The sequence below is a fragment of the Sinocyclocheilus anshuiensis genome, unplaced genomic scaffold, assembly GCF_001515605.1.
Source record: "Sinocyclocheilus anshuiensis isolate Anshui unplaced genomic scaffold, SAMN03320099.WGS_v1.1 scaffold1262, whole genome shotgun sequence".
Classification (NCBI taxonomy): Eukaryota; Metazoa; Chordata; class Actinopteri; order Cypriniformes; family Cyprinidae; genus Sinocyclocheilus; species Sinocyclocheilus anshuiensis.
The window spans coordinates 638854-652517 of record NW_015558617.1 but is presented as its reverse complement, the minus strand read 5'-3'; the positions used below and the strand labels follow the sequence as shown (position 1 = coordinate 652517).

The following is a 13664-nucleotide window of genomic DNA, read 5'->3' as shown; positions in this document are numbered from 1 at the left end:
GTTATATATATATATATATATATATATATATATATAAATTCTATGTTATTTATTTTACTTCAGTTTTAGTTTTAACCATTTTAACACTTTAACTTATTTATTTCAGTTAGTTGCCAAGGCAACATTTCAAATTTATTTCAACTTTATTCCATTGGACCCTTTTAACATTTTCACATTTCTCATTTTAATAAAAAAATAAATAAAAAATACAACTTATGTACATTTATAATGCATCTGTGGGAGTGACGGTAAATTTGACATTGTTCGCTCTTCTGATTGCCATTATCAATCTCTCTCTATTTTTTCCTATTTTTGAAAGTGCTATTTGTGCAAATGGAAACACAAAAAAATATATTTGATGTAGTCTCCGGTTAACCTCTATAGAAGTTACCCAACTATGACGACTTCCACTTCTGAGAAACCCGGAAATGTGAAAAGGGTCCAGTACAGAAAAATATTTTTAATAGATATAGTTTTAGGAAACAGTAACAACATTGCCACAAGTTGGTTTATTTTGATGGTGTAATTTTTATCGAACCATAAATACTGCTACTACTGCTGCTACTACTACTATTAATAATAATAATGTTTCTATTTAAAATTATTTTTAAAAATTATTTGTGAAAATATATTGTTCAAAATTAGGATTCTTGTGAAATTATGTAGTACATAAGTGCTTAGTATTATGGGAAATGTAGTGCATTGTGTAGCACTAATGGAAGTGAATAAGGAGTGACGTTGTCATGGATACTGCTGTGTCTCAGTCAGATATGGTGGACCAGAACATTTTGAACTTCCTGCCAGAACGAGAGCACGGAGAGGTGTATAAACTTCTGTCATCACACATGCTCTTGACGGAGCCTTCTGCTGTGGACCTACTCAACAGCAGTGAGTATATATACAGTATACACGCATGCACAGATCAGCACACAATCTATCACATACACTAGCACATACACATGCGCACACACACACACACACACACACAGTTGTATGCAATGTGCTGTGAGCGTGTGCTGTCTGTAGTGGCTGTAGGGTGCTCTATGATTACACTCAAGGCTAATTATAGAGGCTCTTGTGTGTGCAGTGTAACACAGATTATCTGTTGCAACACTCCCACATACATGATAATCCCACATACATCTCTTACCCTGACCCCAATCCCTAAGACATACACACACACGCACACACACACACACAAACACTCACCAATACTGAGAGATGCTGGTCACTGTTGACTTATTCATCTTATTTAATCACCAGAACCACCTCTGTTTCACTGGTTACACTTGCTTGTTCTCAAACACACACACACAGAGACTGTTGTACAGTCAGTCAGGTCATTGTACTCTATTTTAGGATAATCATCAAAGTCACACTGGGGCCACAGCCATAATAGAACATTAGCCTTAACCTTGTGTGTTTGTCTGACAAACTGAATTGCTGTTATATCAGCAGCTAACAGTTTCTTTCCTCTCCCTGTGCACTCTTTTTCTTTTATTTCTTTCAGATGAGACGCATGTTGAGTTCTGCTGTCATTTAGCAAGGGGGAACACTGACCCGAAAGAACCACCCACGTACGAATATGTCAAATTTGTTGGAGATTTCAAGTTTCATAATAATGGTGGGTTTTTATTTGTCACTTTTATCACTCCCAGCCACATGCAACACAAACAGAGACACTAATAATTGATGGATAGTTACATTTTTATATTACTTGATTCCTGAAGTAAGCTTTAGCTGTGATAACAAGCATTTGGAATGAACATGCATTTGTTTTTCTTTCTGTGCATTTGGTTGAGGAAGAGATTTAATGAGGAGGAGGCATTTGCCTATGTTGGAATTATTGGTCCGTTTCTTCATTTTCATGTAGAATGTCATTGTGAGGTTACATCTTCACTAATAGGGAATGTGAAAACGAGAAGAATCTTGAAATTTAAATAGACATGAAAACAATCAAGCCACGGCCAAAACTATGCTAAGATTTTATTTTTTTTTATATATATTTAAATAAATATTTTTATTTATTTTTCAATTATTATTTTTATTTTTAAAGGGGTCCTATTATGCTTTTTCACTTTTTCAACTTTAGTTAGTCTGTAATGTTGCTGTTTGAGCATAAAAAAGATCTGTGAAGTTACAAAGCGCAAAGTCCAATTCAAAAGGAGATATTTTATGTAACAGAAATCACTTTTCAAAAACTACAACGAACGACTCGTTTGGACTACAACGCATATTTTCCTGGATTTGTGATATCACAAATATCGACGAATGGGACGAGACCTGGTTGAGCTGCACTAGAGAAGGCAACGAGTGTTATCACTATGTCGGAGACGCGCTAGTTTGCCCAAGGCAGACGAACTTAGAGTGGTTACAATCATCTGGGTTTAAATAGCGCTCAAATTGATTTGATTTAGACTCAATATTTACACTGAAGCTCGCAGGCAGCTATGGTAAGGGGCATGACATTTCCCGACCAGGCGCTGAGTGCTGCCAATCACAACACACACTGGCCCAGCTAACCAATCACAGCACATTTCGTATTTCAGAAGGCGGGCCTTCATTTGATACAGGAACTATTCGAGTCGTTCATGCCAGACTGGGGAGAGAGGTGTTGTAATAATGTAAAATATGTGAAAAATAATGTTTTTCGAACAACCTAGTATGAGAGCCTGTTCTAGTACACCCCCAAAACAAAATCAAGACTTTGTAAAAGAGTATAATAGGACCCCTTTAAATATATATAAATATTTTTACAGACATTTTTATTTTTTTCAATATATTATTTTTCTTACATTAAAATATAATAAAAACATCTTTGTATTTTTTATTTATTTCAAGATTCAAGATTTGTATTTGTTATATACACAATTATATAAAGAATACAACTTCAGCTTCTTAGATTGTGCAGATAAACATAATAAAAATAATAATAAATCAAAATAGAAATTAAATAAGTATAAACATAGAAAGAAAAAAATACATTTTAAATTCATTCAGTGCCATCCTTCCACTAGAATAGAGTAGAATATATGTAAAATATACCTTGTGCTAAGATTCATACTTGATTTCTAAAATCTGGTCATTGCAAGATTTTTTTAAACAGAACATGTTTTCTGTGTGTCGTAGTGCCTCTGTCCTCAAGTAACGGTTATGAGCTGGCATTCCCACGCACGCTGCAGTCCTCACTAGAGGAGCAGATCTGTCTCATAGCCACAGTGAGACTTGTGACCCCACAGTTCCTGAAGGTAACAGTGGAACTACACCCACAAACACAAAAACACTGATTCACATGCACTTAAACACAATCATTATTGTGCAAATACTGCTTTCATTCATCCTTACATCAAAGGAAGGACAGACTTATTGTGTGTGTGTGTGTGTGTGTGTGTGTGTGTGTGTGTTGAAGGATCTGTGCAACGTGGAGGATGTGTGTGATGAATTCACATCAAGACACAGTCTGGAATGGAAATTTCTCTTCTTAGATCACAGGTGAGTCAAACGCCGCTTCATTATGCAAACGACTCCTCTGATGTTGTGATTCTACATGGTCTTTTATGATACACCCATTTTGGTCCATTTGAATCATGACTTTCTGATTGTCATTTGTTTGATACATTCATCAGTCACTGACCCACTTACATCTGCTAATTCAGACTTGTCATCAGGATGTCATCAGATGTGCATGTGCTTGAATCAGTTCTCACACTCGTATTTTAATATGATGCTTTCATTCTGCTGTGACCATTCATAAATTTCAGCATAGAGATTGTTTACTCAGGAGGCGTTTGTGACCCCCAGAGAGTTACATAACTGTGTGTGTGTGAGTACTGGATGTTCCTGTTCCCTACAGAGCTATAATTGGACATTTGAGCTGTCTTGTCAGACTCTCTCTTTTAAAGGGCAAGTGTGTAATTTATACATCACTGAAAATATTGTGGTTTTCAAACAGGTTTCCCAAACACTCCCTGTGTATTCCAATGGTCAGTCATACAGATAGTCCCGTCCCCAAACTCATGCAGTTGGTTGAACCAGTATATCTGTGTCAAGCCGGTTGAGAACAAATACTGTTTTGAGACAATCAACCTATAAAACGTACAGATAGTTTACTCTCTCTGAACATTAAGCCATTAATATTTAACATTTGTATTTAACACAAACACATATGTATATACTGTATATATATGTGTATTTTTTAGTTAACATATACTGTATATACACCCACACACACACCGTTCTAAAGTTTTTTATACAGCAAGAATGCATTAAATTGATTAAATTTATAATGTTACATATTTATTATTTTTTTAGCTAAGTGCTGCTCTTTTGAACTTTCTATTCATCAAAGAATTACGGTTTCCACAAAACTATTAAGCTGCATAGCAGTTTTCAACATTGACTATGATAAGAAGCACCTAATATTGAGCAGCAAAAAGTGTGTTAGAATGATTTCTGAAAGATGATGTGACACTGAAGACTGGAGTAATGGCTGCTGAAAATTCAGTTTTGCCATCACATGAATAAATTACATTTTAGAATATATTAAAATAGAAAACAGTTATTTTAAATTGACATAATATTTCACAATATTACTGTTGTACTGTATTTTGGATCAAATAATTGCAGGCTTGGTGACCATTAGAGACTTCTTAAAAAAAATATTTTCGCCACTACACTGTTAGGCTTACATGCCTCTGTATTTACACACACAGACGCATACATGACTCAGGCAGGCTATGGATACCCATCTTGCTTATTTCAGCAGTTCCCATGGTGATGAGTGTCTGCAGGTTCATCTGAGCCCCCATGATTCATTCCTTTAGTCTCAAGAGAAAGTACACAGCCAGTTTAATGGGTGTTATAGATTGAGTTCCTGTTTAGTAAAATGGGCCAATGCTTGGAATTGTGCGTGTGCAGGTTAGCAGCTCAATAGAAGTGTATAGTATGTACTGAACGTGTGTGTGTGTGTGTGTTCGCAGGGCCTCTCCTATCATTGGGTACCTGCCATTTGAGGTTTTGGGGACCTCGGGTTATGATTACTACCATGTGGACGACCTGGAGCTGATTGCTCAGTGTCATAAACAATGTGAGTGTTATCTCTCTCGCACTCTCTTTCTCTTTTAAAACTAGGTCAGTGTACTGTCTTGGAAATTTTGTTCTGTTTGTGTGAATCACAGAGGAGCTGAAAATGCCCCTAACAGGAAAGATGAAAGAGCCTGTAAGAAGCTTTCAAATCATTTTTAGAGACTACTGATCGTGTGTGTTTGTGTGCCTGCATGTGTGTATTGTAGTGATGCAGTGTGGGAAAGGAAAGTCCTGTTACTATCGGTTTCTGACTAAAGGGCAGCAGTGGATCTGGCTACAGACACACTATTACATCACATACCACCAGTGGAACTCCAAACCAGAGTTTATCGTCTGCACACACAGTGTGGTCAGGTAAAACACACACAAGCATAATTTATACATGTATATGGAAAGAACGTGCATGCCACACACACACTGGTAAGTACAGGTGCATCTCAATAAATTAGAATGTCATGGAAAAGTTTTATTTCAGTAATTCAACTCAAATTGTGAAACTCGTGTATTAAATAAATTCAATGCACACAGACTGAAGTAGTTTAAGTCTTTGGTTCTTTTAATTGTGATGATTTTGGCTCACATTTAACAAAAACCCACCAATTCACTATCTCAACAAATTAGAATACTTCATAAGACCAATAAAAAGTTGAATTACTGAAATAAATGAACTTTTCCACGACATTCTAATTTATTGAGATGCACCTGTACATACACTAATTTATATGCATATAAACAAAAATACTTAAAAAAAAAATGCTCACTCAAACACTTTAAAATATTTTAGGATTAATAATATTTGTAACTTACAGATATCTGTGTGCAAATGCCTGTTTATAACTACTTCAAAAGTAGTTAATATGCTTGAACAAGTCGGCTCAATTGTTTATCTGTTGTTTTTAAGCTTCTGTTTCCATCTAGTGGTTAGTTTGTGTTACTACAAATAGTTTGGACTTCAAAATTCACACACAAACACACACACACACACACACACACACACACACATACTTGCATTTGTGGTTTACTGTATTCTCCATAGGCACAATGGTTTTTATACTGTACAAACTGTATTTTCTATCGGCCTACACCTAAACCTACTACCCCTTACAGAAAACTACTGGCAATTTTTGAATTTCATAATTTTTTGTATGTTTTTTAAGCCTGTTGTTTTACGGGGACACATGAATTGTCCTCATAAACCATGTTTACGTTGTAGTACCCATGTCATTATACACATTTGTGTCCTCATAACCCATATATACCAGTACACATAGTTGATAGAATAAAAACAAGTAAAAACATATGTTTTTCTCTATCTAAAGCTATGCTGAAGTCCGAGCAGAGAGAAGGAGAGAGTTTGGATTGGAGGAAAGCTCATCTGATATGGCAACATCTTCAATCAAGGTGCTACACGTGCCCAGGAAACACACACAATGCTTTACTGTTTGCATTCCTATTTGCTTACTGAATAGTTTTTCATGTTAAAGGAATAGTTTATCTAAGATGTAGATGAGTTTGTTTTTTCATCCGAACAGATTTAAAGAAATTTAGCAATACATCACTTGCTCACCAATGGATTCTCTGAAGTGAATGGGTGTCGTCAGATCCAAAACAGGTGATAAAAATATCACAATAATCCACAAGTAATCCACACAACTCCATTACTTATCTACTTATGAAGCATTGTAATAAGTGTTTGTAATAAGCAAAACTTGAAATCGCATCATATGACCCCTTTAAGACGTTTTTAACTTGTCTTTAAAATTGCTTCTCCTTTAATCTTGTCTGAATCGGGTGAGAAATATGCACAGATCGAGCACTGTTTACAAGCAAAAACATTTCTGAACAAATATATTGCTTTTGATGTATTATTATGGACTGATATTTTGACCAGAAGCGACGGTTTAAAGTTAAAATGCCTTAATGATAGATTTCTTTCTTACAAACACTCAGCTTTTCACTTCACAAGACATGAACTGATCCTCTGGAGTCTTGTGGATTACTTGTGGATTATTGTGATATTTTTATCACCTGTTTGGACTCTCATTCTGACGGCACCCATTCACTGCAGAAGATCCATTAGTGAGCAAGTGATGTAATGTTAAACTTCTCCAAATCTGTTCCGATGAAGAAACAAACCCAGGATGATCTAGGATGGCCTGAGGATGAGTACATTTTCAGCAAATATTCATTTTTGGGTGAACTATCCCTTTAATGTGTTTTGTGTGTGTAGGGGCAGGAAGTGTTTTTGGATATGTGTCCTCCTTTGGATGCTACACAGGAAAGAATCAGCAGCGCTCGATCAGTGTCGTCACAAAGCTCTAGAAAATCATCACACACAGCACTGTCTGACTCTGCGTGTGAGTACAAACACATACCTCGGCTAACACTCTGCACTTATGAGGTGCAATTGTGCATCAGGTGATCATGTGCATGTCTGATCACTGCGTGTGTCTGTGTCCATAGCGAACTCATCTGTGAGGTACACAGAAGCGTGCACATCGTCACGGCAGTCTGTTTCCATTGGTCCTGAGAAGAGTTCCAGCAGAATGCCACATAGTGGATCAAAGGTGCAAACATGCTCATTATCATTTTCATCTTTATCCTTCATAAGTGCAGTCTTCAATGTCACATGATCCTTCAGAAATCATTCTAATATGCTGATTTTGGTCCTCAAGAAACATTTCTTATTATTAGCATGTTGAAAACACGTGCTGCTTAATATATTGGTGGAAAGTGTGATGATTTTTTCAGGATTCCTTGATAAATAGAACGTTCAAAAGAACAGCATTTATTTGAAATGGAGATCTTTAGTAACAAAATAAAAATCTTTACTTTACATTAGATCAATTTAATGCTTCCTTGATGAATAAAAAATCCATTTCCTTTAAAAAAAAATCGCACAGACCCCAAACCTTTGTACGGTAGTGTGTGTGTTAGTATTCTGTGAGTATTCTGTCAGAGTCTGTGTGTGTATCTGAATGTTTCGTCTCTCTGTTTTAGGCCCTGATTCAGAGGCAAAGCTCCTCTGAACCCACGTCACTCTCCCCCTCCTGCAGTCAGCATTCCACTATGGTCAGTCTCCCCCAGTTGCTCTCTTTCTGCAGCCACTTTATTTTCCTTGTGCATCTAAAATAAAATTATCTGAAGTTTGTGTATGTACTGTCAGTTGATTTCTATATATTTTATTTGTTATAACTTCTGGCCACTGCAGCTCGCAGTGGCTTTAAAAACTCTGAACCAAACTGTTTTCTAAAATAGCTTTTCAAAATGTTATGGAATAATGTAGTCAGTCACGTCTTCATTCGGCTTAGTGGAAACAAAGGCCAGTTTTGAGAGAAGTTCACAGTTTCCAAAAGGTAGGAAAGGGCTATGTGTGGCTGCTCTTGACTCCTTCTGTATATTTGAGTGTGTGTTCTCAATGTTCTGTGTGCATGTGGTTTGCAGACACAGTCTCTGTACGGATTCCAGCAGCCTCAGTTAGGCGTCATGCATCAGCTGAAAGAGCAGCTAGAGGAGCGGACACGCATCCTACAGGCCGACATCAAAACACAACAACAAGAGCTGCACAACATTAAAGAGAAACTACAACTCGCTAATCTACAGGTACTTGCACATAGTCATAAACATTCAGTATTATCTTTATTTGTGCAAATTTGGGTCAGACAGAATACATAGAAAACATAGAAAATGTGATATAAAAAGAAGAAGAAATATATACATCGCTGTAAGATTTCTTTTATTGTTTTTGAACGAAGCTCACCTAGGCTGAATTTATTTGATCAAAAACAGTAGAAACAGTTATATTGTAAAATATTATTACAGTTTAAAATAACCGTTGTTAATTTTATTTTAATATATTTAACATTATTATTGTCAAAAAGCTGAAATTTCAGCAGCCATTACTCTGGTCTTCAGTGTCACATACTCCTTCAGAAATCATATGCTTTTCTAATCAATTTTAATATGCTAATTTAGTGCTCAAGAAACATTTGTTATAAGTATCAATGTTGAAAACAGTTCATACTTTTGTGGAAACTGTGATACTTTTTAAAGGATTCTTTGATGAATGGATAGCATTGATTTGAACTGCATTTATTTGAAATAGAAATCTTTTGTAACATTATAAATGACATTGCTGTCACTTTTGAACAATTTAGTGTGTCATTGCTAAATAAAAATATTAATTAAAAAAAATCTTACTTATCCCAAACTTTTGAACTGTACTGTAATTATACAATATTCCTTTTCTGTGGAAAAAAGCTACTGCATTCAGAGGGGAAGTTTGTTTTGGAGTCTGACTTTATTTTTCGAACTAAACTGTCTGGTTCTAAACAGTGTGTTTGGATCTCTGTGTTTGCAGATGTTACTCCAGCCGCCGATACAGGGAGAGTTTACCAGTTCTGGTCTGCAGCAGCAGGGTCCAGGCAGGCCGTCCCAACACAGTACCCACCCCAAACCTCAACACTGTGTTTCACATTCATCACGCATACTTCTCAGAGAACAGCCCAGTAGCTCATCTGCTCAGGTACACATTACACACAACACACACACATACAAATTACTCACTCACAGACTCCTACAGTTATGGATGTCTTGTTTGTGTGTGTTTAGGGGCAGCAGAGACTGGTTCAGACTGGACACATGCAGGCCGTCAGTGTTCCAATGCAGACACACACCAGTCTCACCACACCCTTCTATAGCAACCCAATGATGTTCTCATCCAACCACGGACACCGAACCCAGCACGACACACACTGCCAAAGACACACAGACTACAGCCAAGACGGACAGCTACGGTAACAACATACCTTAACAGACAGAAAAACACAGTTTACTGTGGGAGAAGAACATTGTAAAGGCCTGTTCACTCTAAGACGAATATTTAGTGTGTAAATTCGGTTCAATACTCCTGAAAAATCTGGATCCTAACCTTTATCCTAACCCAGACAGTGATTCATCTTTTATGAGTTGTTAAAATATTGGTATCCGGGATGCCTTGAGTCCAGAGAATGTTGTGTACGCTGTGATTTTTTTAAACCATAGCTTAAATGTGTGATATGAATAAATAGTGCTTATAAACAGCTGTTGAGATAATATTCTCAGTTGAAAATAGTAGAGACTTGGAGTCCAAAATAGTATTCCTTGAATCCCGACTTAACCCGAATTAACCTTAACCTACAGCACCAACTACAGCTAGAGCCTAGAGTGAATTTGCACTTTCATTCAGCCTGTCTCCCATTTTTTTATGTATTGGTCTGGACCAGGGGTAAGCAGGTTCTGTCCTAGATAACCGCTGTCCTGCAGAGTTTAGCTCCAACCCTAATCAGACACACCTGAATAAGCTAGCCAATGTCTTCAGGATTACTAAGGCTTCAGGCAGGTGAGGGTTTATTTTCAGGGTTGGAGCTAAACTCTGCAGGACAGTGGCTCTCCAGGGCCGAACTCGCCTACTCCTGGTCTGAACAGACAAATCCCCAAAAAATCAGACAGAATTTCTGTGCCGATCATTTGTGTTGCTGCTTGTCTTTTTATAATATACTAACTGTAAAACCTCTAAATTCAAATGGCTCAAATCAGATAGACATTTATATTCTGGTAATTATATTCTTGAAATCTGAAGAAAACAATCTAGAGGCTAATACAACATCTCTGATTGGAACAGCAGTTTATGAGGATATTTGAACCATTTTAGCAAAAAATAACCATTATGTGGCTGTTACAATAGATCCATTATACTAGTAGTAATGATCTAATTTAGTCATGACTCTACTGGGGACAACAGAATGAGAGGCATTTTCTGATTGGTAGAGTGAGGGAGCTTCCTGATTGGCTGAATTTGGTAATATTACAGAATGTGTGATTGTAACAAACATGTTGCCTGAATTGATCAGTAAGATCATGCAGAGTGTATTTGGATTGGTAGGATGCTACTAAACCAACCAATGCAGACGCCTGTACCAGACAGCAATGGGGGGGCCCAGTCTTCCCAATGCAGCTCAACTATTCAACAAACCAAGTGAGTGTTTGTGTGCATGATGGCCCCATTCAAAATGAATGTAAAGTCATAGACCCGAATGGTAGGCTAAATTTGGAAGAGCATACTACTTTTACTATTTGTGTCATAACAGAAATAGTATGAGTAGTATGCTAGCACACTATTCAAAATTCACCAATAATGTTTGTGTGTTACAGATATCCTCTGGACCAGCAGATGATGGCTCCTTCCTTCCCTGTGCAGCAGGTGAATTGCAACGCTGTGCTTGTCCCTTCCCCCGTCTTCACCTCACCAATCATGATCCCCCACAATAGTTTCATCACCCATCAGGCCACGCCCACCTACACGCCTCACCCGTCGGCTGCCCCACACAGCTTACCACTACAACAACCTCAGCAGTTCTTTCAGGTAAACAAACACAAATTTGATTCCTTGTGATTCAGATTTAGAGTTCTTTTTAGTCATCATCTGAATCATATAGTCTTGAATCATGTTGTCTGATTCATATGAAGGACTCGGACACCTTATTGTGCCTTAAAAACATTCTGGAACCAAATATCTTTTTCTCTCTTGAAGATGCAGCCTCAGGGTCTGATTCACAGTGCTCCCACTCAGGCCTTATTCCACACCCATAGCATTCCGCAGCAAAGTACTGTGGGATACGTACAGCCACAACAGCAGCAACAACAACAGCAGCATCATCACTCACAGTCCGGGAACCTGTCGGACTACAGAAACATTCTCCCACGGTAGCCCCGCCACCTGGAAAAGCCAAGAGGTTGCCGGGAAAGCACGTTGAGCGTTTAGCTCAGAAAGGCATGATGGGAAGGGACTCTCTCGGCTCAGGGGAAGGCTCACGAGCGAGCCAAACCAAAATCGAGAAAGCCAAAGTCCCTCAAAGCTCCCATGACAGCAAATGATGGTGATAACACCGCAAGGCCCAAGGACTCTGCCTGGCCTGGACTGTACTGGATGCTGGGATACGTAGGAAGAGCCCGCAGGGGCGTGATCCATCTGTTATTCATGGAGACAGAGGTCACAGAGCAGTCAAGCAGGCACTTTGATCGATACGTAAAGGACAGAAAGCCGTGGAGGGTTTTTGGTACTGTAATGTTACAGTTATCTGGACTTTTTAACACAAACATACACAAATAAGACAAAATCAATGAATGCCAAAGTAATGCCTTGACAGAGCTTAAACTCTGCTGCGTGTGTTCTGCCCTCAAACGCATACTAAAATACTAACTAAAAGAGAAATCGCCCCAACAAGAAGAAGAAAAATACACGGTCATGAACTGTTTTTCATGCATAATATTTCATATGTGTGTGAGCTGATGGGAGGAGCTGGGCATAATTCAGCAAAGACCCAAATATATTTTAAAAAATAAATAAATTGGGTTTCTGTTATCATGTGCAGGTTCTCCCCCACGTAAAGAAACTTGAATCACAATGTATATTTCAAATATTTAAGAACACTTTAAAAGTTCGCACTAGGGCAAACTTTCCTACTGCTGAGTTCAACTCAATCCATGTTACTCTTTGTTTCTCGATCCACTGTACTGTACATATAGTTTCTGCACATATTGGGTTCCGGATCATCATATTTCAGTACTTTTATTTTATATTTAGGTCGGCATCTAAACATAGCTGCTCATGAGAAGCACGTTGGCTTCCCTGATCGAACAGTTCTGTGAGTTTTTAGCCGTGCTTGTGGTCCGCATGTCCACACAGTAAATCTACATTGATTTGATGTCAATATGAGCACAACAGATGTGCTTTAATATTTAGTTTCAGTATTACACAGGGATGAAGCTCTGTCTAATTTATGCTTCGTAGAAGAGGGACTTTGTGATTGTTTTTTGGTGGTGGGCGCAAGTGCCGCAGCAGTTAAACTGCAAAAATTAAGATATAAAATAATGACAATAATGACAGGTTGAATGATTGAAGACAATCATAATGCCAGGGCTGCAGAAATGGAAATGTTCTCATCTGCCTGTAACTTGGGCAAAGTGTTTCACAAATACAACGCAAATATTAGTAAACAAAACACTTTTTATTTACTTTTTATTTTTCCCATGACATTTTTTTTTATTATTTTTGGGGAGTTGATGTAGACACGCAAGTTGTGAACACTTAAAGACACACAAATAGGAAAAAAATTTGGAAAAAATCTGACTATTGGAAAAATCATTTCATTTTTTTTTTCTAGCTGGGACTTCAAGCTGCACTTTCCGCTGTCCTGTCACGCATTGCACATTTAAAGACTGGTGCTGATTATTTTATTTTTTTTAAACTAAGAAAATTCTGTTGAAGACAGTCTAAAATCATGTGCCCTTCTGCATGTTGTGCAATGCAAATCGGAAAACAAGAATGTGTCATTTATACTTATCGAAGAGATTTCTTTTTTTAGTCAGGTATGTTTTCTTGTATTAGCAAGAAAGCACTTAGTTATTCGTAAAAGCCAATGTGTTGTTTGATTGAAAACAGAAAGTATTTTTGTATAAAAAGATCCTCGACATTCCTTCAGTCATGTATAGAAAGTGTGAAACTCCCGAATCTTTAGATCAAATCCGATGTTTTAGAT

General features: G+C 37.5%; 1 protein-coding gene across 3 annotated transcripts in view; it reads left to right on the top strand.

Annotated features, from left to right (window-relative positions):
* The window catches only part of npas2 (neuronal PAS domain protein 2), a 65251-nt gene extending 51972 nt beyond the window's left edge, over positions 1 to 13279 (top strand). For 2 of the 3 annotated variants that reach the window (XM_016476248.1, XM_016476247.1), the window contains 16 exons: positions 765 to 888; positions 1511 to 1624; positions 3130 to 3248; positions 3410 to 3492; positions 4980 to 5086; positions 5292 to 5439; positions 6405 to 6486; positions 7316 to 7442; positions 7549 to 7652; positions 8086 to 8157; positions 8530 to 8688; positions 9446 to 9610; positions 9697 to 9881; positions 11009 to 11101; positions 11278 to 11488; positions 11657 to 13279. In XM_016476248.1, the coding sequence (XP_016331734.1) occupies positions 765 to 888; positions 1511 to 1624; positions 3130 to 3248; positions 3410 to 3492; positions 4980 to 5086; positions 5292 to 5439; positions 6405 to 6486; positions 7316 to 7442; positions 7549 to 7652; positions 8086 to 8157; positions 8530 to 8688; positions 9446 to 9610; positions 9697 to 9881; positions 11009 to 11101; positions 11278 to 11488; positions 11657 to 11833 (2070 nt within the window). In that variant the 3' untranslated portion in view covers positions 11834 to 13279. The remainder of the gene's footprint in view (positions 1 to 764; positions 889 to 1510; positions 1625 to 3129; positions 3249 to 3409; positions 3493 to 4979; positions 5087 to 5291; positions 5440 to 6404; positions 6487 to 7315; positions 7443 to 7548; positions 7653 to 8085; positions 8158 to 8529; positions 8689 to 9445; positions 9611 to 9696; positions 9882 to 11008; positions 11102 to 11277; positions 11489 to 11656) is intronic. The other variant, XM_016476249.1, reaches the window with a different exon arrangement.
* The last annotated feature ends 385 nt before the right edge of the window (positions 13280 to 13664 follow it).